This window comes from Apus apus, chromosome 3 (assembly GCF_020740795.1).
Source record: "Apus apus isolate bApuApu2 chromosome 3, bApuApu2.pri.cur, whole genome shotgun sequence".
NCBI lineage: Eukaryota > Metazoa > Chordata > Aves > Apodiformes > Apodidae > Apus > Apus apus.
The window spans coordinates 50,432,794-50,459,387 of record NC_067284.1 but is presented as its reverse complement, the minus strand read 5'-3'; the positions used below and the strand labels follow the sequence as shown (position 1 = coordinate 50,459,387).

The 26,594-nt window shown below is 36.6% G+C and overlaps 1 protein-coding gene across 4 annotated transcripts in view; it reads left to right on the top strand.

Annotated features, from left to right (window-relative positions):
* TASP1 (taspase 1) overlaps positions 1–26,594 on the top strand; it is a 91,021-nt gene that overhangs the window by 34,470 nt on the left and 29,957 nt on the right. For all 4 annotated transcript variants that reach the window (XM_051613554.1, XM_051613555.1, XM_051613552.1 and 1 more), the window contains 3 exons: positions 5,747–5,853; positions 11,727–11,846; positions 12,748–12,826. In XM_051613554.1, the coding sequence (XP_051469514.1) occupies positions 5,747–5,853; positions 11,727–11,846; positions 12,748–12,826 (306 nt within the window). The remainder of the gene's footprint in view (positions 1–5,746; positions 5,854–11,726; positions 11,847–12,747; positions 12,827–26,594) is intronic.

Genomic DNA, 26,594 nt, shown 5'->3' with positions numbered 1-26,594 from the left:
GAAACGTTAGTGTCCTATAATAAGAAGTCTGTCAGCTACAGGCTTAGTTAAAGTACACAGACCTAGAATTAACAGGTAGATATGTGTGAATTTTATCACTATTAAAAGATTAAAAAGTGTTGTAGTTTTGCATTTTGTTTTGGATGCACAGTTCAGTAGTTTCAGGGAGCCCATGAATAGGACTATTCTAATTTTCACTTTGTTCTTCTCTTGTGTCTGCTATGTGTATCATTTCTGATGGCTGTGAAAGGTGACTAAGAAGAGCAGTGTAGAATGGGGAATGCAGTTAACTTTCATTTACTGAGTCACTGTATCATCGTATGATAGACTTGCCAAGATTTTTAGTTTAATTTTTACTTGTACAGAGCATAATGGTAAAAGGAATTACAGGAATGATCAGACTGCCAGAGTGCCCACAGGATTAGTACAAGATACGAGTAAATGATGTGAAAGTTATATGGCAAACAAGTGGCACACAGATGACATCTCTAAACTGACTTGGAGACCAATGTTCTGTTTCTTTTTCTTCCTCTGACCTGCTTGCTGAAAATTACTTTCTCATCTCCTTGTGTCAAGTGGTGATAATGATGTAAAAAGCCTGTGTAAAATCTGTATTTATAGCCTAGGCATGATAATGTAGGATGCGGATCTTGTGCTAATGAACTATGTAATGAAGGTCTTGTGGTCCTTTCTCATCACGGTACCCAGTAAAATTGGAGCCTTTTGAAACTGGAAAATCTGGAACAGTTTTAACTTTGAGCAAAATGTGCCTGTGGGAGTTTTCTTCTGCATTTATAGGTAATACATCATATTCTCAAGGATATGTTCTGACACCATGTCCACTAATACTAACATGTCATTCAGACAAGTGGAGTTGAGCAGGAGCTACTTCCGTCTGTTCTGTGCTCAGCCACTGGGCCTTCTTGCACAGCAAACCCCTGTGCTTTGTGTCAACTTCCACAGCTCTGCCATGACTGAGTATTCCACCCAGTGCTTCCACCACCTAGCACACTCTAGACACCATCTAGACCCAAAAGTGCAGTGCATTTCACTACACAGTACATGTGAGTCAATCCTGTTGGTACCTAACAGTAATTAAAGGGAGAATGTGGAGAACTGGGAAGATGTTTTCAGGTCCTTGAAGATTATTCATTCTTAAAAAACAAGCCATGCTGCATTGCAGGGCTGTGATAAATAGCATAGATGTGATACTGGAGTCCTGAGCTTTTAATGATATTCTAGTTCTGAAATTCTTCTCTTCTGAGTCTTACGTGCCTTTAATCTAAATGAAGCCTGAGCGTGGCTTTTAAACACTAACAGACAATGATTCTGTAAAACTGAGGTTTTTGTTCTTTTTATTCTTCCTCTCCCAGCAGCTCTGAAGTAGTTTTATTTATGACAGTATGTACATAAATGAGAAAGCAAAAGAGAACGGCTGGTTGTACTCTGCAGTTCTTTTAAGAATGAGTTTGAGCGTACAGGCTGTTACGTTGTAGGGTAATAATTGTCAGGGACTTTTATCTGAAAGCATGTATTTTTTTTTCATCTAAACTTCTAAATTCTTGAGCAAAATCAAAGGATGTTGTACTACATACTTTTATGTTGTTTCCAACAACAATACTTCTGGGCTTTGATCCAAGAATTTTTCAAACTAAAATTCCATTTACTCCCTTACCTCTCTTTTTCTAGCTTTTTCTCCTCTCCAGTCAATAAGCTCTACCTCTCTTGCTTCCCTTTCTCCTTGGCCTAGGCAACATCAGGCTGATGTAGCTACATTGCATTTGTTTTAGGAAAACATGCCTGTCCTCAACACTGTGTTGTGTCCTTTTCCTCTTCTCAAGCTTGGAATGTGCTGTCTTGTTGAAGAAGGTGAGAGTGCTTTTTGTACTGTCATTTAGGACAAATGAAATTTCTTATCATCCTTGCACCACAAAGTTGAGTTTTATTTTAATGTGAATTCCAAACTTAAACTGTGTGTAGGCATTTTTCTTCAGTGTATGGTGCTTATTTTCAAAATAGGTTTTCAGCAGGTTACTTTTATTTGTGCCTCATTAACCAAGAACATTTTAATTGTTTCTTTTTAATTCATAAAATCTTTACAGAACTTAAAACACCATAATATATTATTTGACAAGGTCCAAACTTACAGGATGTTTTCAGAAAATTTTAATCTTGCATTTGTTTAGCATGAAGCTCACTTGTGTTTTCTAGTTTCTTTTGTTGCTTGTAGAGCAAGACAAAGCAACCAGAGTACTAGACAGTTTACTGGCATTTCTAGTGGTTTTACATAGGTAGAACGTTGTGAAGGCAGGAATAAGATGAAGGCAGGCAGCCTTTCACTTGCTAGTAGTGAATTTCTCTTATTTTGGGAAAAAATGGATTGAAGATTCAAGACACTTTATTTTTAACTTATCTGAAGTTGAGAATAGATCTATGTCAAAGGAAAAAAAGAAAAATTGCTAGGTTTTATTTTACAAACTTGTACTTTATTTTGCCATTCTTCAGTCCTTTGGAGATGCTAGCTGTTTTATCCTGCCAAAAGGAATTGATAATCACAGGTAGTAATTATTGGCCCTAAAGAATGAAAGGCAATTATTTATCAGTCCTTGCTAAAACAAAATTGTTGACTTTCAGATGAAAGTTAATAGGATTAACTATTCTGGAAGGGAATGTAGCCTGAGCTTAAATTCCACTACCGGGTAAGTCTGAATAGACTTTCTGTCCCTCACAGCATGGATAGGTATGACATTTCATCCTGAACTGTATACAGTTACGAGTTACATGAATTAAAGTGTTAATCCAGAAAGAAACTCTGGGAAGGGAGGCATGATATTAAAAAAACCTACCCTCCTCCACCACTGCAAAAAGAACTGCCCCAGAACCATTCTTCTCTCCCTACACTGCCACCAAAAGCCCAGATGTTTCTCATCAAAGTGTCAAGATGTCTCATCTGGAAGTACAGAACCATGACTGGCATCTCCCTAATATCTCTATGTAGTGTAACAGCATGTGAACAATGTGACAAGTGTCACAGTATCTGTCACAAGTAGGAGCCAAGGATTAAATTTGGTAGGTGTTGTGATGGAGGAAGCTGGGGAATTTGTAGATTTTACTAGGCAAACATGTTAGCTTCCTTAATCTAGACTGTTTTGTGTTTATGCATTTAAGTGGTATATTACTTAGTTATCATGATCTGGACATATAAGACTGACAGAATATACGAGGCTTTAACTAAATTAAAAAAAACAACAAATAAAATTATAACGTGAGATTGATAAGGTATTGCAACAGAGTCCTGTAGGAGTTGTGCAATCTCCATCCTTGAAAATATTAAAACTTGACAAGTTCCTGTACAGCCCTTTTGAATTGGACTTGCTTTTCCTACAAGGTTGAACTACATGACCTCCTAAGGTCCCTTCAACCTACATCATTGTATGTTACTATAAAACGTTCTTTGTCTGTCTGACAGGATCTAAGATATTAAAAAAATTAATGTCACAGCATCTCCTGCAGCTCTGGGTTTCTCATCATCCAGCAGAGGACTCTTTGATGCACTGCATCCCATCTCTCATGTACGAGATGAGCAAAGTAAGAAAAGCAACAGAGAGAAAATACATGGCGAGTCTTTATCCCAGCATCCATTTAAAAGGCAGTTGGGGTATCCAGGAATTAAAAGTATTTCTGACACTTGGCAACTGAGCAAAGTTTTTTGTTAGCCAAAATTCACAGAATCACAGAATTGTCAGAGTTGGAAGGGACCTCCTGAGATCATCTAGTCCTACTCCTCTGCTAAAGTGATGACGCTGAGAGGATATATAGCAGCACTCTGTGTAGCTGGCAAGGCAGCTTGGCACTAGCCTGTGGGTCCTCTAGTTTTGATGTGGTCTTTGTGCATATATCTGAACTGGTGAACATGCAAATACTGGTTTCAGGACACTGCTAGCATTAGATGCTGGAGTACAAGGAAAACTTCTTGTCTTCCAGTTTTCAAGTATGGGCTCCTGCAGCCTTGTATTTGTCTTGCTTCTCTAGATACACAGCTTTTTTCTGAATTTGTGGGAGGCAACAGCTGCAGTAGGTAACAGGCTTAGGTGTATTTAACCCTATGTAATACCTGCTCTTGGTAAGTACAAAGGCCAGGCACCATTCTTAGTCACCCGTATTGTGGCTCTGCCTGTAGATATTTGCTGTATTTATTGAAGTAATGTCAATTTACAAGTTTACCTGTTTAAAAATTCTCTTAAAAACCATGTACTGGCTTGACTTATTTGGGGACACTTCTGTTTAACAAATTCTTGATCTGTGGGGGTTTTTTTTGTTTATTCCTCCCCATCCCCACTTAGTACTAGACTGAACTGATTCTTTTCTTGCTCCACCTTACCAAGTGCTTGTATTTTACTTCTTGGACCTCATTTCAAACATAGAAATGTTTTACCCAAAGTAGCTGCATTAATCAGCTCTGTATGGTAGAAAGAGTTCTGCTCTTGGTGATGGCAGATTAATATGTTTACAGTTTTAAGAAACTGGTATTCATTAGGTTTTTGGAAAGAAATGCCAGCTTTTTCATTACTTTTAACTTATATACTTGAATAACTGTGGTAGTTTAAGGTCCAGTTTTATTTACTTACAAACAAGTTTAGAGGAGAGTTCGCTAGCTGATTTTGGCACCTGCATGGTGAAGTTTCAAACAAGTAAAATGCTAACTGTCTGTGAGAATTGTAAATGAAAGCTTTTCGTTCTGTTGGCTCTGCAATATTATTTTTCACTCATAGGCTGTTCTTGCAGCTGTTCCAGTCTTCTGAATAATAGTGATGTAGCTACATTCAGAACTTCATTTCAAATCACATTTTTTAAGGATTATAGATTAAATAGGAAAGTGTGCTTTTTAACTTCCTTTGAGTTAGTGAGTTACTTGTGTATACCTCTGCCCTCTAATGTCGTTATTTGCATGGCTAAGCAAGTGATGAAAGGTATTTTTTTCCCCTTCTCTTTTCTCTGCATTTCAAAGGGGATGTTAAGACAATTTGTGGATAATATTAAGTCAAAAGTAATTTAAACTAAATATGTCAATATCTGCAATTGTTTAATGAACTGAAGCTTCTAAAATGGGAATATGTAATTTTGGTCTCTTAGGCTTAATTTTTTTTTATTCCCGTTTAGAGAACACTTCCTTTCTGAATGTGGAACTTAGATATGGAAAAATTATGTTTTTCTTTTCAAGACCTAGGTGGTCTTTAGACTATGTTGGATTATGGAAAATATTTCTAGACTATTGTGTGGCTTTAAATATGTGGGTGGACATACAGATATGCAATTAAGGTAATAAAATAGTAGCTTAATTTTATGGATATCAGAATGAGCTCACATGGTATCTATTTACTTGTCATCAGTCAAAAACAATATTTTTAACATAAGCCACTTATTCCCTTTTCTTCTGTGTAATGCTGCTTCTTTGCCAAACAGAGAGATATTTAGACCAACATAGCTTCCATATGTGTTCAGCAACTTGTTTCAACTAGATATTTCACCCGTCACTGTTGCTGAACAATGGTAGAACTGTTTCACTTAGGAAAAGATATAAACATCTTATACTGAAACTTAAATACTTAGTTGTTGAGTTTTTTATTGACACTTTTTTGCATCAGTAAAAATGTGGGGAGCGATACCTCCAAAATCTCAACCTAGCAATATTTGTTTAAATTAACTAAGTTTTACTTAATTAAGTGATTTTGAACTATTTTTACAGGGTTTAGTTTAGCAGCTTTTAAGAGAAACAAGAGGAAACTGGAGTTGGCCGAAAAGGTGGAAACGGATCTCATTCACCTAAAGAAAAGAAGACAATCAAATGAAAAGGTGAATTCCTGTTTAAAAAATTATTGTGTCATTCTAGACTTTCAGCTGATTGCTAATTAATTTAATGTCATACATGCTGGGGCTACTGTAGCATCAGAAGCCACTTATCCTTGAGCATCCTAACGTTTAGATGACAGAATGATAACTTAATGCAATTAAAACTTTCTGCCTTGCTATTTGGAAACAAAATTGTCACTTTGTTTCTCATTTGTGCTGTGAAAAATATTTTGCTCATTTTGAACTGGAAATATGCCAAATGTAAACACAGATAATTATTTACTGAAACATTTTCTTCAGCTTGGGATCTCTGTCACTGTTTCCCACTTTTTAATGTTTCCTGAGCGCACTGCATTATGGAGCTGGAATTGGTGAAATTTGAAATATCAGGTAGGTAAACATGTGCATCTGTGCATGCATCTAGCATTGACCTGGCCCATATTACCTGGACTACAAAACTATTAGGATTCCTCTTGCTCCCCTCCCTCGTAGTTTGAATTTAGAACCCTTGTTACAATTTGATAATGTCAATCACATTATTTGTGTTTACTGTTGAATATCCAAGGATAGCTTGTTAAAGTAAAATAAATGCCCTTGCATTATTTGTGGCCTGTGGACTTTTGGCTGTTTCTCTTTGCTTTGGTAGGCTGACCGACCACTGCCTTATGTAGTTGCATATGTTGATGTAAGTAACTTATAAATCCTAGGGAACTGGCAAAGAAGTTGATGCTCTGTAGCCTGTGCAAATGCAAACCAGTGATAAATTAGACATTTTTCTTCTGTGTTCTTAGATAAGAAATTTTCCCTATCAGGGTGCTAATTTTTCTATTTTTTAAGAGTTAAGACTTATAAAGAAAGTAAGGATTGGGGGGAGGAAAGTTAGTTACTCATTCTGGAACTTTCCCTGTTTAGAGGACTTCACTCCTTGCGAAACTAACGGTGTTAAAATGTAACTAAGGGAGGAAGGGGTCTCTGTACAATATTGATGTTCGTGTAATAAGGGGCAAGTCAATGCTTGACACATATGCCAATGCATGAGCTTACCCACCTGCAATTTGAAATTTCAAGGGCTCCAGAGTCATGTGCAGCGCTTGTGGGAGACCCCCAAAGGCCAATGATTGTAGGTAAAGGAGGTGATCAAATAGAGCTCTACTTACTGGTAAGTAATCCAGTAACATAACACACCGGTCTTGTCAAATTTCTGGGCTCATCCTGTCCATGGAGGGGGGATGAAAACCAACCCATGCCAGCAGTGTGGACTGCTTGTGTTATCCACAGGGTGTAAGATAATTGCAGGCTTGCAGGAAGTTTAGTTTTCAAAATGAAATAGAAACAAAACATCAAGTTCTACAAAACCATATTGTAAAAACCAAAAAGTAGAATAATTCTCTCTAAGCTATTAGAAAATGGTCATTTAGCAAGGATGAGGCACATGATCTGTCATTCCAAAACTTAGGCTGTCAAAGCTGAGCTCTTACAGAGGTTTTAAATACCTTTGTTTAAAAATCATTTAAGTACTTGAATAAAAGTTCATCTTCCTGTCAAAGTTAAGCTTTAATTGATAAATACTAACTTAATATTTTTTTGTTTTATTTGGCTTCTTTGGAGCTACAGACCTATCCCTTTCAGCAGAATTTTATGACTGTTTCATGTCTAGTTTGCCTCGCCTGCTTCAACCCTGTGCTCCAGCTTAGTTTATGCACCTTTGTTGCCAGTACTGCACTGGTCTTATACATGCTGGTCTCTTTTCTTTTTGTCTATGGAATTTTAGAAATTGAGAGAAGAGCAGCATAAAAAGGATATTAACAATGTTGAAGCTGAGTGGAAATCATAAATAAAAGTTCTGTGTGAAGGGATAGTATTACAGACCAAAAAAGGCCGAAATTACTTGGAATTTTTAGCTGCTAATGAATTCCATCAGCTGAAAATCAAGATATAGTTTTAAAAATTACTTTCCAATAGAAGTTAAATTATACCAAGCTCAAAAAGAATGGGAGGCTGTTTAAATTAAATAAAGATTGCATGGAAAAACTAGGTAGTGTAACTTATTAAAGGACTTTTATTTCTTGAGAAAGTGGAATTTTCTCTTTGCTGTATCGTTCAGTGTTTACCCAATTCAGGATTTCTAGAGGGTTATGTGATTGCACACAGGAAGATTCATTAATAACTTCACTGAATTTTGAAGGTGTGAGAATAGAGGCTTTTTTTTTTTAAGTTGTAGTGACTTTTGTGTGTGTTTACATAGTTAAGAAGTAGGGGAACTGGCTGTAATGTTATAATTCAGCTAGATGCCATTCTGAAGTTCTCACCTTAAGCACCAGTAAATATCAGAAGTAGATGTTTTTCTTCTTACTGTTAACTTGCCTTTTACCAGAGGAAATTACCATTGAAAACATTCTTAAGAACTCTTAAAGAGTTTGGCTGAAAGCCTGATTTTTAATTTGTCTTCTGCTATTGCAACTTTTTTTGCAACTTTGCTGAATTTCTTTGAAGAGGAGTTGTCCTCTCCTTGATGTGAATAAGGGGCACTAAGAATTACCAGTGCACATACTTTTTTTTTTTAATAGATTTGTAAGTTAGTTTTTTATAGCCTAGTTATTTAACTCCATAAATAACATGATTTAATTCAAGGTTTATTAAATCCGATTTGGTTTCTATCTAGTTTAACACATGTACTCACGTATGTGTACAACAGTTTGAATTATGTGTATGGAATCAGCAGCCTCATAATCTTCAGCTACTGTATTGAGACAATGTGTCCTGGTTTGAGCCAGGATGAAGCCAATTTTCCTTTTACTGATTTTTTTCCTTCAGTAAGCTTTATTTTAACTAGCAACAGTGTGTTGTAGCTAAGAACTGATAAGACAGAGGAATGTTTTTGTAGCTGCTGGGTCTTCAAGGTCGCACCTTCACTCTGCCGGCTCAGACACTACGGGGAGATCTGTGACCCCCCCCGTAGGAGGCTGAGTTAGACAGACAGCAAAATTGGCCAGAGATATTCCATTCCATACATATACGTAAGCTCAGAGGAAGGTCAGAGATCACAGAAGACAACTTCCTTCCTTCTTCTTCTTCCCTTTTCTTCCGTCCATGGCTGGCGTCCTGGGAGGACTCCATCCATCCATCCAGCACCACTGACCCCCAGGCTCGAGCTCTCCTGACCCTCATCACTCTCCGCGTCCTCCAGCAGCAGCTCCGGGATTTCTCGGAACTGTTCCAGCTCAGGGGAGCGTGGTGGGAGTTGCTGGGGGTGGGGGGAGGCGAGAGGCTCTTGCACATACCTGAACATATCTGTATATAAGTGTATATATTTTCTTACATCATTAGTGTTTAATTAAAGCTGTGTAGTTTAGTTTTCAATCCAGCCAAGTCTCTCTCTTCTCTCTCTCCTTCCCTACCTGAGTGGGAGGGGGAGGGGATTGAGAGCATTGTTGTCAGACCGAAGTCAAATGGTGACACAATGAACATATTTAGAAAAGAAAAATTTGTCTTTGTTCAACAGAACATTCTTTCCTTTGAAGTATTTTTCGCATTATAATTTTTGTTATTGATCATCTTGAACGTACCACGTGAACTTTTAAAGCTAGTTCCAGCTTGAACTCTTTGGGTGACAATCAGTCAATGCATAGAAATATGCATCGTTCCCATTACATGTGATGAATTTTAATAACTTCTTCCTCAAATAAAGTTTATTATGACTATGTTGTTTGTGCCTCTGGCTAAAAAAAAAATGCTTCCCTGAAAAACAGGTTCCAGCCTCCTAAGTTGCCCCATCTAAAAAATAAAATAAGACAAAGTCAGCAAACTATACCACTGAATTGACAGCAAATGCTGTTAGGAAACAGATCTTTCAAAGGAAATAATGGTGCAGAAAGTTTCCTTGCAACATACACTTGTAAATGCTTGTGGGTTTTTGATTAAAATATATTTTAAATAAAGAAATATGTGATATAGCTACTGAGGGGAGATGTTTAATGCACGAGAACTAAAGGAGAAGATGGATGGCAGAGTGAGCAGAGGGTTTTACAGATGCTGCAAAGAAGGCTGCAAACATTTTTTCTTTGCTGTTAGATGATACAGAAAAGATATTGATCGATTCTGAGCCTCATCCTTCTAAAATTATGGGATCCCCAAATGTTTGATTTAATATGATTTAAGATTACGTAGGTGGCCTTAATTCTGTCATTTCCTAACTTAACAGAGTTGATTTTCGTATCTGTAGTTTTCTGTTAATCATGTTTTTTTGATGTGGGTATAATTCCCTTTGATAAAAGGGCACAGGGGATGGACATAAAATCTTGCATCATATTAATATTTCTTTGTAGAGAAATGATAGGAAAATTCATGTTGAGAAGAGCGTTATTCATTCTGATCTTGAAAACCTCCTAGGGTGGGAGTCTGCATCTCTCATGGGCAGCCTGCTCTGCTTCTTAAGATCTTTTCAATCCACTGAATGTGGAAAGCTGGTTAGTGCCAGCTTCTGAGTGTAGAGCTTGTTCAAGAAGATCTCGGTGTAGGTTAAGAGAAGAAACTTCCTGTTACTCTGAGTAAAAGCCAAGAATGACACTCCTGCTTAGGAGTTCCAGTTGCTTGATAAACCCTGTAGAACACTGTAGTGCTGCATTGCATGTTTTTCCTTTCAAGACTGGCACAGTATTAACTCACGTGTGGCCAGAGCATTATCAGCATGAGTCTCCTAACAATTCTGCTTGACAAGTGATGTTGTACGCCCCAGGAAACTTTAATTGATGATGGCTACTTGATAATTTGAAGTTGACTAGTTGGATGTAGATTAATTTTATCCTCCCTCTGGGTCCTGGTCCAGAAAGTACGCATTTATATAATAGCTTAATATTCTTTGGGTTTATTTTCTTGGGTACGTGTATATAGGATATTTTTAATGCAGCTAAGTTTTTATACAGGAGAGATTGACCAGCTAGATGCTTGAGGGGTTGTGCTACTTCAGCATTCATTTTTGGAGTGTGTGATGGATGATCACACACTCCAGGGAACCCAGGCAGAGATGGGAAAGCTGTTCTTTTTCTTGGAGTGACTGAACGTGGTGTATTAAGGAAAGGGGGAGGGATGGAAAGATCCAAGGTGAGACAGCTACAGTGTTTGTGAAACAGAAGCCAGAGAGCTTGCATCAGGAATAAAGGCAGAAAGACCCCTCCTCTTAGGGCAGCAAATCTGCCTCAGAAGAGGTGGGAGTAAGGACACTTCTCTAGTGACCCAGAGGGAGCAAAGGGTGATTTGTTTCAACCAGGAGGCCCGTAAGATTGCTGAACTGAGAATAAGTCTGGGAGAGAATCTGTCCTGGGGGAGATTTCTTTTCAAGACTTCTATTTGTTGTTGTATCCAACATTCTGTGACTCTGTGAAAATATCAAAATTTTCTCTTTACATGTTAATCTGCTTCTTGTGGTTGATTTTTTTTTTTTTTTTTAAACATATGTAGTTTTAAAGATCAGAGTCTCTGAAAATGCCATCTCAAAGCTTTTGGGAAAGGCCTTTTCATATGGCATCTTGGAAAGAGTTGCTGCATAACTTCTTAGTGTACAAGGTGTATACCACTGAGAAAACAGCGTATTTGGCACTTTTGTGAGTAAACGCAGGTAATCTATGCATTGGATGAGCTCAGAGATGTTTCTTACTGTCTTGTTTCCAGAAGTTTTCTTCAGGTCCTTTCTGAGGCAAGAGAGCATTTTGGGAAGATTTATGGCAGCACAATTGGTACAACATGCATGAATATAAAATAAATTTTATCAATCAGCCTGTAACTTGTTTTTGTGCACATTATTTGGCACATTGCTAAGAAGTATGACCTGACTTCTAATATTCTATTTTAGTAGTTGTTTCTGTTTGTGTGTCCTGCAGGAGAATGACTCAGGAACACTGGATACAGTTGGTGCAGTTGTTGTTGACCAAGAAGGAAATGTTGCTGCTGCTGTCTCCAGTGGAGGTTTAGCACTAAAGCATCCTGGAAGAGTTGGTCAGGTAATTATACGTTTTCCTTTGGGAATGACTGTTCAGCAGTGGTGACAGTGAAGGAGAGCTGTGATAGCCAACTGATGTTTTCCCTGCTTTCCTATTAAACCCTGAAGGCATTAGCACTGCATTGGAATGCAAGTTTTGTTTTTAGTGCCCTCCATCAGTGTTACAAAACATGGGTAGGTAAGAAGTTGTTCTGTAGTTAGTTACCTTTTCCCAGAGCTATTAATTTAATTTATTTGACTTAACTACCTTCTTAATACCACAAATAGTCTCTTAAATGCTCTAAGTGTTTTTGAGTGTTTTCATCAATATTCAAGGAAATTGTCCAAATAATTAAATTTTTAATGATCCTGTGAACAGATAGAAGTGACAAAGGTATCAAAGATACACATCCAGTATAGTCATTCCTTATTCTTATTAGGTGAGGGAATTTTGAGGTGTGTCAGAAATGTCCATTGCTGAACAGCTGTATTTTGGTTGACTTTTGCCATTGTCCTGAAAGCAGTTCTCTTTTGAAATGTATTTAAGATTTTATTTTGGAATAGCAGAGTGAAAAGGATTTTATATAAATAGGGAACAGCTGGAATTATTTTGTCTTTTGATATCTGTACCCTCATTTTCTGTAAGGTTAGGGTGGAATACCATACATCTGTGATAATCAGTTCTGAAGAACAGTAAAAGAAGGTGTAGCAAAATGGATTGGAATTGCACTTTTGACCGTTACGATTTTCTTATTATCTTTTCTATCAATCCTTGGATTTTTCTTTCTTTTTTTTATTTTGTTGTTGGTGATGGTGGTTTGCAGTTTTTTGGTGCTGTGGTAGTGTTGTTTTTTTTTAAGGGAAGGGAACAAACCAAAAACCTTATATAGTTGAATTTATGAAAGATACACTTCTTTCCTTAGGCAGCTCTTTATGGTTGTGGCTGCTGGGCTGAAAATACAGGAGCTCATACGCCTTACTCCACTGCTGTGAGTACTTCAGGTATTTGCTACTTTTATAAATATTTTAAAAAGCTGTTCTCTGTGATTTGTTTAAAAATTCAGAACAAAGTATTTCTATTAATGGTGACTTATTGACATATAAATAAATATACACATATAGTTATCTTGGTATGTCAGTATTGTTTTGAAATCGGTTAATTAATCTCCATTGGTTGCTTAAATTGATCATTTTACTTAAAAAAACCAAATACACAACCACGTGGAATTTTATCCTGTTCAGAAAATTTTGTATTGCACTGAAAGAACGTATTCTGTGTCTTAAGGGATCTGTCCTCCTTTAGGCTTACAAAAACTTCTTTAATGTTAAGCCTATGTTAGACACATAATGCTTCTGAGATTGGAAGCCTTCTTAAAGGACTAAAATATTTGGAGGGTCCTTTAAAATAAGAGGGTCCTTTGGGTATAAAAATAACAGCATTTTTTCCTCCAAAATATTTAATCACTATTTTAATTGAATATTTAATTTAATTTGTTCTTCATCTATCTTGTCCTCTCAAGAGGAAGGGGAAAAGGCAAAACCAGATTACTGGAATAAGTGTCTTGAAAAATATTTATTCTGAAATTGTGGAAGTAATGCAAGAAGTAGGGTAGCTTCTCTTCTCTTCTTTGAAAGTCTTGAGATCCTGGAAACACAGAAGCATTTTCTACATTTGATGCCTATCAGCCAGCCGTCACAGAGTTGTTCTGTCAGTTAGCATGCTCTGGAGATACCAGGTTTGTCAACAGATCTACTAAATGTAACAGGACTAAAGAAATAGTAAGAAGTAGAAATAAAAAAACCCCAACAAAACACAAAAAAAACCAACCAAAAGATAACTGGGAAGACAGCTCACACTGCATTATATTTAAGAATGTAAGCCAGGATGTTTTTAGCTTGTCTGGAACAGGCATTGAAAAGGTAACTGTATTGTTATACAATATCCAGTGAAAATTTGTAGAACACAAGCCTTAAGGTGAAGTTACGTGGGAAGTGCTTTCACTTTGCAACTCCCTCATAAAAGCAGTTGAAAGGACTACATTTCCTCTCTCTTTCCAGCCTGCCCCTCTCACCCCTCTAGTTTTGTGCACAGCCTCACACAGGAAAAAAACTACTTGTAACACTGTTTTGTAAATGCTTCTGTCAGAATGCAAAGTCTATGGTTTGGACCACTGCTTAATGGTCAGAGTTACCAGTGTTTCGTATAAAGAGAGATGAAAAAAAATAATCTGCAGAGTTCAGAATTAAATAATGTAAACTGTATCCCAAGAGTACTTAAGAGTTAGAGACCTGTTACAGAAGTAGCGGGGTGAGCAAGGTAACAGGGTGTGGAACTAAAATTTGACAGAGGCTGAATAGCATCAGAAATACCCTGCGTTGCTTTTCAAGTCATATACCTTTCTAATTTCCCCTATATTTAAGTTTGTCTTGCAGTGTTGAAAAATTATGTAGATGTTCACCCTCAAGTTGAATGTTAATAACAGCAAGTGTCCTCTTTAGTACTTATGCAAAGGAGAATTCTACTGAATGCAGAAGTGTCAGATCTTTCTACTCAATGAACCCTGTATTCATTTCAGTTTAATAAATGCTTATCTGTATAAGCCAATATATTTAAATATTGCAGTATTGAGGACCATAATAGTTAATCCGTATAAATATTAGAGATTGTTTGTGGAAAATCTGAGAGGATGCCTTAATTTATTTTTAAAACTGTTCTTTACCAAGTCAGCTGGGTTTGAAGTCTGTGCAAGCATCCTGATGTGCTTAAAGGAGGTGTCTGGGTTTAATGATGACCTAAAATAGAAGCCTCCTTTCTTTTTGCTGGTACCAATTTTGTGTAGTGGCAAATACTTTAATATTACACTATAACTTATCACACACACACACACACACACACACACACATATATATATACATATATATGTTACTTTGGTTCAGATCTTCTGTCTTCCAGGATGTTACTTGAATAACAATCCCAGTTAATTGAAATAGACTGCTGGTGGTCTATGAAGCATGGCCATCTGTTTATTCAGTGATTGGAAATTCAGCCTATTGGTGTTTAATTAAACTCTTCTTTCTGATTTTCCTTTAAAATGTGTGTGTGTGTGTATTGGTGTGTAAGAGACAGGGAGATAGAAATATTTCCTGGAAATGAGAACTCTTTTTTTCCATTTTCAGAAGCTCATAAAGTTGTATTTGATAATGTAATTTATGGTTAGTGCAGTTTTAAAATACATTGATGCCTGACTCTTGCTTAAAATACAAAGATCCAACAGTGTGAACCATGAAGTTCATTAAGGGACAGAGGGATGGAAAAATTGAAGGAAAAGTTGAAAGAATGAAACTTAAAACGTGGCTGGATCACAACAGTAGGTGGGAATGAGGTCATAAACATCTGCAAATATTAAAAAGGTGAAAGTGCTAAGGCTAATAAGCAAGAAAATAATATATTAACATACATCATTCTTGGATGACATTTTTAGAAAATAAAGGTACTGTCTAAACTCTAGAAGATGCCTTGATTTGGAAAACTCTTTAAGATCAACAGTGCTTCCTACAGAATGTTATCACTTGATGTACCTAAAATCAGACAAGACTCTATTTGTAGTGCTGATTATACCCCCATCTTGCAGGTTTCTAAGGTGGTTTTGTGTGGACATATATTTAAAAAACAAACAACAGCACCAAAAGAAACTTGCATGTGATGTATAAACAAAAATTGTGTGCACGCACGTTCATTTCATGTTTCATTTTCCATACAGACATGCACTTGGATGTAAAAGCATTTAAAATATGTACATAAAATAACTGAAATTTGCAATCAGTTTAGATTTCTGCAGTGTTCTAAATACAACATTTTGTTGTGATTTCATATGTCTTTTTATTTGTCTTTAACTGGTAAATTTGTGCCAAATTTACCCTAACATTTTCTACAGGAAATTTATTTTCTCTTATATGGGGGAAAAAAAAAAAAAGAAAATTAAGCTTTATGCACGGCTTGGTTTTTGTGTGTGTTGAGTACTCTATGTGTAGACTTTTAATATTTACTGCTAAAGGACTCACAAAATAGCCAATTCATCAAATTGCATTTGGAGTTTAAGAAAAATATCTTGATTGCAGAGAAGAGTTTAACTATGATTCTCTTAAAGCTTCATAGAATGTATGCTCTAAATTATTAAGTATTAATATATGTTAATGTGAATGATTTAAACTTAAGGATTATTTTAGAAATGGAATACTTTATATTTGGGCTGGTTTAGCTTTTTTGGTGATGGCTGGGGATAGAAATTCAAGCCTTGAGAGTTTGTTAAATTAGGCTCTGTATTCAGTCTTCAAAAAGGGTGTTCATTGGCATCAGTTTCCTTCTAGCAATTTTTAACAGCCAGGTTTTGTAAACTATTTTAATTCCATACTTAAGAAATTGTTCATGTCTTTGGGTTTGGGAGGCTGTGATAAGCAAGAGATGGAACAGGTTGGGAGAAACCTCTGGTTTGGGGATAGAAGAGCCTGGAATAGGAATTCAGAGTATATAGAATACAAACTCTTGCACATCGAAGTCCTTGTGGAATTGGCAGGAACATAAGAATTGACAGATTAAGTCAAACTGGAACTTCACATAGTTTGGTGTCCTTTTTCAGACAGAGGGTGTTTGCAGGTCTCCATGGAAAAGTACAAGACTGGGAAGAGCACCTCCACTGTATTATCCAAGCTTCTAGCCATTTGTGATGTTGAGACTTTGTAAGCTGGAGATACCTTTGTTTTTGATGGGTCAGGAGGGCTTTCTCAAGATTTCTCACTGCTTTTTGTACTTAGAAGGTCAGTTATTTCAATTTTACCGGGAATGTTTGTTTATTCTGTGGCGGTTTACCCCTTTGTAGATGCTTTCTTGGAAAAAAAAAATTGTTAGTGTAAATGCCACAGTTAATAACCCAATATGTGTTATACTTATTTTTTTTAGTTTTGTTCTAAAATTCTTCTGTTGATGCTTCAATTTCAGACATACCCTTTGATACCTTCCTCATAAAAAAACCATTTAAAAAGGTGTCACTACAGAAGTACTTCATTAAAAGTATTTCCAAATTAATGTATTTTTCTTTCAATGATCATGTATTATTTGAAGACATGCTTTTGCTTCTTAAGCATCTGTTGGCCCTGTAGATGCTGGTAGGCTGCCTGCTTTTGTGTGTTCAAGGAGGATTTGATATTAGTTCTTAAGCCTTTAGCAAGTTGTTTCTCAAATATTTTTGGCCATTTTTATTGTGATTTTATATTGAATGTACCAAAGGTGGTGGTTCTGAACTTGTTTGGGCATGACTTCGAGTTTTTGAGTGGTATTTTCTTACCTCTGACACTGTCTTGGCCTTGTTGTTCAGCCACACCCTCTCTTTGTTTTTATTTTTTTTTGGCATTTCAAAAATTACCTCATGATTTATAAAATACAGGATATTGTAAAACTCACATTTTATGGATATAGTTTAATGGGGGTGGGACAACTGAAATAAGAAGAAAAAGACTTTCTACAGGTAGCATGGGGGAGAATGGTGGAATTTAGGAATGGCTGAATATAAAGGGCCTTAAATTCAGGTTTTATTCTGTAACCCTCATTCGAAGTTTCAGTTTCTGTGTAAACAAGTAAAATCTGGGGTTTTTTTCACTATCAATTTTTGGAGACATTTCAACGTATTTACTCCAAATTAATTTAATTTATTTTAAATACAAGTACGGTGGTGGGACTTAATTGGCAACTGAAGGATTAATGTTACCGGAATTCTGGAAGTATCTCAAAACCAGTATTAAAATTCAAGAAATTCAGATAATTTCACAGGCATAGCTAAGATACCTGGGCAAACTTAACTGTGACATCTAAGAATATAATGCAAGTGCCATGTAAGAAGGATGATAGAGATGGAGTGAAAGCTTGTTAAATGAGATGAGCATTACCAGTGGCCTTTATGTAGCATAAATGTAAGTAACAGCTGAACTGGTTTTTGGATCGACATAGCAGAAGCCAAATCTTTGGTCTTTAAAAGCTCGTGCATGCACGTTTGCACACAATTTGAACATGCATACAGACACAAACTCAACAGCCTCCCCTCTGCGCACCCCCACCAGTCCTCCCCCTCCCAAAAAAAGAGGCCCAAACTGCACTTTTAAGACCACTTGGAACTCTTCAGTGAATGCTTTTTGTTGGTATATGAATGTAAACACAGGAAGATGGGTATTATTTGGAGGGAAAGCATTAGTGAACAAAACGCAACCACAGAAGAAACAATAGACCATTTTTTGGCTATGCTTTAAGAAAACATTTCCTATTTTTTCCTAAACATAATAGGAATCAAAGACTTTTTGTATATTCTCTTCATTCTAGAGAATATCAAGTGTGACATTGAATCTCCTTCCCAATTGGAATATCCATGATGATTGTGAATATTCCTCTACTAACTGTGCCAAAAATAATAATAATGGAGTAAGAGGGGTACTGTAGCTAAGAGGCAGGCTGTGTTTTTTCTGCGAGAGAAGTTGAAAAGTAGTAATTCTCTTTGGATATACAGAACCTTAATTTTAAAATATTGAGATAAATAAACAATTTACAGTAATAGCTAATGCAGCAGGCTTTGAAAATCCAACTCTAAGTGGAAGTTTTGAGTAGAAGTGTGGAGACTGAGAATAATGTGTTGCATTCCTTTTACATCTTTACAATAGTAGGTAGTAGAAAGCATACTTGCCCATTCTTCACGCGTGGGTAGTGTGCTTTGTATATGTGTGTCAGCCTTTGAAACCATAAAACCTTTTAATACTGCGTTCGTGAAGTCAAAAATCTTGTGCTTTTTACAGAATGCAGAAATTCTGTACCACAAAGCTGTAAAGTCTCCAGCTTTTACTAGAATCCATCTGAGGAGAATATTTGATACAAGAAAGCTACAGTGATGTATGTCCCAAGTAGAATTTTAGCGGTTTATAACCTTAAAGAAGAAGCAGTAGAGTCTTTAAGTATATTGACCTCTATCAGAAAAATAAAGCATCTTAACAAATATAATTAGGCTTGAGGACTGAACCCAAAGTTGCATTTTGTTGAGAAAGTAGCAGAGGTATCAGATTTATGGACCTAAATTGAGGTGTAGTTGAGGATTCAGTCTGGGAGAAATCTTTCAGTGATGTCTTGCTCTTCTCCTCTGCCCAGAGTCTATTCCTGGCTGAATGAAAATCTGATACAGATAACAGCAAGGTTTTAGGTGTGCACAGAGACACTCTGTGTTCTGTGTAATTAAGCAAAATGTTTCTTACCAATTTCTCACGTGGGTGAATTCTCCAGGATCCTAAAGGACTGACTGTTAGGGTCTCTGGTCACAAGCAGTGGCCTCTTCTCATACAGGCATTTTAGGGATTACATCAAAATACTTCAAAAGCTGTGTTGCGTATACATACGATTCCACAAAATGAAAAATAGCACCTATTGTGTTGTGAAGAATCACAGAATTGTTTAGCTTGGAAGGAACCACTGAAGGTCATCTAGTCCAGCCCCCTGCCCCTGCACGAAAACAGTTATTTTGGTTTTGAAATCCTTATAATTAAGGAAATAAGTGTGCTCACTCTTCCTCCCCCTGCCTTTTCCTGCTCAAACTTGTACTTTTTGCTCATACCTGTTCTTCTTTCTAGTCTGTTGAGTGCCTCTTGCTGGCAAAATGGAGCAGGTAGTGTGGAATAGGAAATCACACCTATGGAGAGGTGGCTTGTGCTTGTTAAATTGGTTGTTGAGCTGTGCCCTGAGCCAGTGTTTCCATCTTTCATGATGGAAGCTGCCAAACTGTAGATTCTTGCTTGAAAGCTCATTTTTGACAGGAACTACAGTGATGTGTAAATCTGTGGAGTATATGATATTCAAGGAAGGTTTAATGCAAATAAATTTAATCGTGATGTAGAATTTTGGTTTTGTGATCCCTGTGTGTTGAAGGCAGTAGTTGCTGAGCTGGAATCCAGTAGCTGCTGATACCTGGGCTGGAGCCACTCATCTGTCTGGCCTGTCTCCTTCTGTGTCCATGCTCCGAATGTCCAGAGGAATTTCATGTGCGAATCTTGTATCCTGTACAGCTTGTTTGAGCTACACTATGTGACACAGATATTATGATACAATTAATCTATTTGTAGAAGTATGTATTATCTCTCAAAATCAGTCTGGTTCTGTGAGATTTGGGGAATAAAAGGTAATTTAATGCATCACAGATGAAGCAGCTGTGTAAGGAGAAGAGTTATGTCATTGTTAGAGTGAACCAGAGGGTAGAGGAAGAAAGAGGTCTATCTCCAGACAGATCAGTATTTACCTCTGAAGTGAATGCTTCTGTCAAGGGTTCAGGATTTGTGTCCAGATGCTGTTTGGAGTCTTCAGTGCTATAGCATGTGGTGTCTGAACCAACCTATTACCATCACAAGGCTGTGTGAAGAGCGAGGAAGCAACAGGCAGAGATGATTTGCGGGAATGGTAGCATTAAGAAGCAGTCAATTAAACACAGTGCTGCAGTGTTCAAAGCTGAGGGCTTTGTCCACAAAATAATCAGAGTGGTTGTTTGAATTGCCTTTGCAAGGGTTGTTTTGAGGCAGAACTGAATGGATGCAGCAGTCAAAGAGTGCTTATTGCTTCTGGAGATTTTAATTGGGCTTAATGTAATCATATACGGTAAGCATGAAGTTGCATGAACTTTTTGGAAGCAGTTGTCTCCTGCAGAAGGCCCACAGTTCACAGAGTGCCGTGTTCATCACCTGGGGCAGCACCATCTCCTTCTCTGAACACTGTTAGTCCCGTTCCTTTTGGCCATACCTTGTCCAAACAACAGGGATATAAAGTAAAATGGAGACTGCTGAAAATTGAACTCTGTAGTTAGGTCTTAAACTTCTTTTTTTTTCCTGCGTTAGGCAGAAAGTAATTATATACATTTATTTAGCTACTCTGTTACTTCCTTTCCTGTAAATTTTATATTACGAAAGTGATGTAGTTTGGAAAGGTGTAGTATTTGTACAAAGAGATCAATAGCAACAAAGCTTCCAATGAAGGCCTAGGCAAAAGTAGTTTGCTTTTTCCTTTTCCCTTTTCAGTTTACTGGAAATTAACCTTTACAAATATATTAAAAGTAAAAAATAATGTAAAATGCACATCCACTTTAATGTAACCTCTTTTGATGGTACACCTGAAATTCTTATTCTTCATGATAATTAAAAAAAAAAAAAAGCTTTTGTAAATTGTTACAGTTATCTGGCATTTTCCACTATTTGTAAGTGAAAGATTAATACATTTGTCATATTTTAACTATTTAGTCTTTTTTTCCCCCATCTGTAAAATTGTAGAAAAGCTGGATGAGTTGTTCTTCAATTATTTTAGTTAATTTTGTCCATATTAAAACTTAAAGATACAGAAAGTGTTTTTCCACATTTCCTTTGAGAAGATACCTTAGACGTAGTTTATCTGGATGTTGAGTTTGTCTTTTGTTATTTTTGAAACCTACCCAAATTTACTGAAATTACAACCTTTTGGCAGGTTTCCATTTGCATATTTTTAGTAGGTGTTTCTTAGTTTGGAAGTTAAATCATCTAAGAATTTTCTGTCTGCAACAAAAATGTACTCCATTGATCCTTCTAGCATCAGTGCTTTAGGAATTGGGCAGGACTTTGTTTGCAGGTGTTCTTCCTGGCAGCAGGTCAGCAAGTTAAACATCTTCCCTGCTAGTATGAAGGCAAGATGCAGCAACTGATAGGAGTACAAAGGACTGAAATTATGCAACTTGAATTTAGTAAAGCAGTGCATTATGCTAGACTGTAGTATTTCATGTCTTTTCAGAATTAGACTTTACATTTTTATTTTAATATATAACTAACTGTATCAGTATCTTACCAGCAAAATATTGTCCTGTGTTTTAATTTTTTTTTAATCATTGGCTTGCAAACCTTTTGTCAGCTCTTTCTAGAGGTGCTGGTAGTGACAACCAGAGCCTACGAAAACACAGGTTTCACTGTGTTTCCGTTAGGCAGAACTATAATTTTTTCAGGAAATAAAGCAGAAATAATAGGTTTTAAACCTGTTAACTGACACTTCTCTTCTAGGCACTATTTAATTGAAAAAAAGAGTTGAAACAACTTAGGGCCAGGTTCAGGCTCAGCTGTACGGAGTAGATAATAAAATACAAATAACCTGTAACTTCTGTCTTTAGCTTCTGAAAAGGGAAGAGTCACATTTTGGCAGTGGAGTAAACCGGATTAATTTTTCCATTCTTGAATGACTGTATGTAATGCAAGTTTCCATTTTGTACTCCCTTAAAACAAGTTCCAACACTTTGTGTTGAGGTACTGTACATTTCAATAGCTAGACAGGCTCCGGCAGCTTGTCAGAGCTCAATAAGCTCTCTCTGCTTATGGCTTGCAGAAAGAAAGCTAGATTTTCATTTCTCCTTCCATTCAACAGGAGTCTCTTTCATGTCTGAAAATTGAAAACGCGTGTTTTTCAGTGTGGTGCACTGATGTGTGTGTGCCCTCTGGCACACCTGTTTCTAATTTCCTGACTTGAAAGCATCTCCCATCAAAAGAAGCAGAAAAACAATTTCTTTCTGACACGCTGCTCAGAGGCCCTTGCTTTGCAGAAGGCCTTCCTTTCGTTTGCCATCTTGGTTCCATTGGTAGAACATTATAAGATGCAGAGCACGCATTGTATGGGATGTTCAGCTTATATTGTGCTGGGTTCTTTCCCCTCTTGTTGTGGTTATTTCAAGCATTAGAAATCTACTTGAGAAGTCCCTATGCTGAGGAAAAAAACTGTAGTTTAATCCTGAGTTTCTTGCATGAAGCTCAAATGAAGGAGCAAAGGCTATAGCAAGTTAAGGTTTGTATAACCTATGAATTGAGTTTTAATTACTGTTTAGTATGGAAAGTTAGATTAAAATTGAAATATTATAGCTTAGATTTCTTACCTTTTCTTCAAAACTGTATGCAGTGTAAAATAGTATCAAGTATAGTATCTGATAATCAAAGATGTTAACAATACTAAAAAAAACAACAAACCGACAAAAAGACCCTAGTAACTTGTTAGTTATGAAAGTTGTGCATAGGCTAACTAACCAATTACTACCAAATAGAGCTATTAACTATTAAAGGTTACTTTGGAAGGAAAAATACAAAATTTTAAGCTCTAATTTAAATGTTACTTATTTGTTGTCTCAAACAGCATCTGGATTGTCTTTGTAGCTACTGTGCTGCCGTATGTACCTGTCTGGTGGAATGCCATTAAATTACATGGGTTTCATTTATTGACAAGCTAAACAGAACACAACATTCAAAAAGACTTAGAGCTTAAAAACCATTACATGCATAAAGCTAAACAGTACTCAAAATGGAAAGACTGGGCCTGGCTCTACTGCATGATGCCTAGTGGTTCATATGCTCATAAAACTTGCCTTTACTAAGCTTTGTTCCTTACTAGTATGATCAGGTATATGCAGGAAACACTAAAAATGTGAATTGGGGTATGTAGTTCTATGTAACTTTGAACTATATTAAAAAAAAAAATCTTAAATCTGTAAATGGGTCATTAAGGCATAGAGTTCACATGCTTGCTGAGGTATGCAACCCTGATACATTTCTTGTCTTGTGCATATAGTGACATTTAGGTACCAAAGAATTGCTTTCTGGAGTATCTGCCCACTGCTGGAATGATGAATGACAGTGGAAAAATTGTCATTTGTCAGCATAGTAACAGATTTCTGTGACTGGTTCCTGTCTCTCATTCCTCTGCAAAAAGGCATGTAGTCACTTGTTGTACAGCACTGTACAACATAGGAGGTACTTCTGGTTTGCCTGATCTGATTTACTAATCAGCAACATCTGGTGTGCAGTGGAGAAATGACCATCTTCCTATGCCTGAAGCTGGAAAAAATATCTGTTGGAAGCTTTGTACTTCTCAGTGCTATTTTTGGCTGAAATAGTAACTTGAGAAGACTATGATAACATATATAACTCTTAAGTTGTAACAGGGTAACAGAAGAAAAAGAGATTAGGAAAAAAAAAAAAGATTGTTCTTGTGGGGATTGTTTATGAATCAATGAGGAGTGTCTGGTGGTATTCTCAGGAATTACACATGGAAGTCTTATTTCACTGTTGGTCAGCTTTGGACTTTGAAAGAAGCACTGCATTAGAAGCTGTACTGTGGCTCAAGCCAAGAGGATGTGTGTCTCTCAGAATCAGTTTTGATGGTTTTTTTATGATCATCAGTTTTCTGTATGGTCTCCAAGTGGTTTTCAAGCAGAGTTAGGACCTGCTGGTTGAAAGTAGTTTTTCTGCGTTGTGGTTTTGGGGTTTTTTTGTGAGTTTTGCTTGGGGTTTTTGTTATGTTGTGGGGCTTGTTTGTTTTTAAATTTGGTTGGGTTTTTTTTGTTTTTTAGAGTCTGTTTCTAGGCAAGTGTTTTAATTTGAGTGCAAAATAAACATGTTACAACTGTCAAGCCTTATCCTTCTTTACTTAACTTTTCATAGGAGCCTGTTCCTGCTGTGTGCCACGGGCGACTTTGGGAATCTTGTTGGGTTTTTTTGACTTTTTGCTCCTTAACCTAGGAGGCTAGAAACTTACATCAAAATATCTGACTTTGCATGTGTGTATGTATTTATTTATTTATCAAAATACGCTGTACGTTTCCATTAGAAACATGGGTCACTTTGGAAGCAGTGATCCTAGGGGAAGGCAACCAATTGTACTTACCTCTGCAAACATGAACAGCACAGTAGTTCATGCGATAGTATCTTTGTCAGCAGAAGGGTTATGAGTAAGCAACATGGTGTTTGCACAATATTACTGCTAGGAAAATAATTTGCTTACTACATGGAACAGCTATGTCAGTGAGAAGCACTAATTCAACCCAGTAAATTTTTCCAGATAAGTCATCTCCATTTGAGTCACTCTCATGTGAAGGCATATGGATGCTTTGGTCTGTCACTGCAAAGTGTTTGTCTCTGAGGTATAATGAGCTTTGGGTTACCAAAGAAGTCATAATCTTAACTGGGAAAGAATAACAAAATTATTTAAACTGTTTACAGGAAAGTTACTAAAATGAGTGCATTTGAGACCTGAATGTAGAAATCAAAAATTCTCACCGAGGGTTGTTGGTTTGGTTTCGGTATTATTCAGTGAAAAACCACAAAGTATAGCAACACACACAGTTAAACATAGTACAATGTGAGATAGTTAAGAAAATGCCCCAGATTTACATTTTCATCAGCTTATGTGCAAGATTTGGAAATGTTTTAAAGTAGCTTTGATTGTAGTTGCTGTCTTGAGTCATGTTGGCTTGAGTCAGAAGTTAGCTAATGGTTAGATTACAAGTGAATGGAACTATAAATTTGATCCCACAATTTTATATTGTAAGTGATAAATCAGGTTCCAATTAGTGTAATTCCATATCCATTTATTTTGTGTCTAGCTCTAGTATAATCTGCAGTGGTTTCTCAGTTTGACGCTATAGAGACATATAGGTCTGCTAAATTTGCAAGATAGTTCATACTCTGGTATTTGGTTCTAACTTAAGATAATAGGAAGGAAGGGCTATTCTATTGGAATAATTAGGGTAGTTCTTTTTCCCAGCCTTTTTCTGGTCAAAAGATGTGAAACACTGCTTAGTTGTTTTTCTTGTTCAAAAATAGATGTTCCTACATCAAAAACTGCAGTAACATTTTTTCTTTTCGAAATGGGTGGATTATTTTCATTAGTTATCTGTCCCTGCAGATTGCTGGCACGTGATGTGTTGAAAGATTTTTACGTACATTGCCAGCAGTGGTCTGTAAGTTTGCTGCCTTAAAGGTTGACATAAATATGACAAAAAGAAATTACTTTGTCTGTGGGGATGTAGAGATGTGTGATGTGTTAGTAGAACTGCAAGGCTCTTTTCCTTGTGGTTGATCCTGTATCACATCAGTGGGCTGCAGCTGTTCTTCACCCATATTAAGTTTTCTCTTGATTTTTTTTTTTTTTGTAGCAGACTTGATGTTATGGGAACTCTTCAATAAAGTAATTCTCTTGGGGCAAAACAACTTTATACATCATGCTAAAAAATGGCTATTGTCATTTTGATGCCAATTTAGGAATTACTTAAAAATTGTGAAGTAGTAACATCTGGTTTTATTACTAGATGCATAGGAAATGCATAAGCTCACTCTGAATTTTGTGTCTCATTTGCTTGATTCACATTCTGAGCCCCATGCTGCTTACCTCAGAGGGTATAAATGTTATATTTAAAGGTGTTAACAGGTTCTTTTCAAGAAAAGGTAATCTTGCTATGTTTTTAAAGGGGCTTATGCTCCTTTACGGTTGTTTTGTTGTATTCTTTACAGGAAAATTTCATTTAAAAAGTAGCCGTGTTGTGATCTATGGGTAAAATGCATCTTGCAGCTTTTGCATGTTCTTCCTATATTATTTTGTCTTGAATAGAAATGTTAGCTAAGTCAATTCTGTAGTGGACAAAAGTTTTTGAGCATAGAAGTAGTGATGCAACAAGAAGAGACACTCTCCTGTAAGCAGGTGTTGAGGACACTGTATTGTGTGAGCCTCTTGAAGATAATATTCTAACCAGGACACTTTCCTCAGTAACTTGGGATCTTGACAGTCTTAACACTTGTGTTCTCAGAAACTGCTTCTTTTTGCTGTGTAATTGTTCTAGTATTTCAGCTCTTCATTTTCCTGTAAATACGTAACTTGTTTTTTACTCAATCTGTTTGCTATAGAAAGAAATTCTGTCTTTAGTGGCAA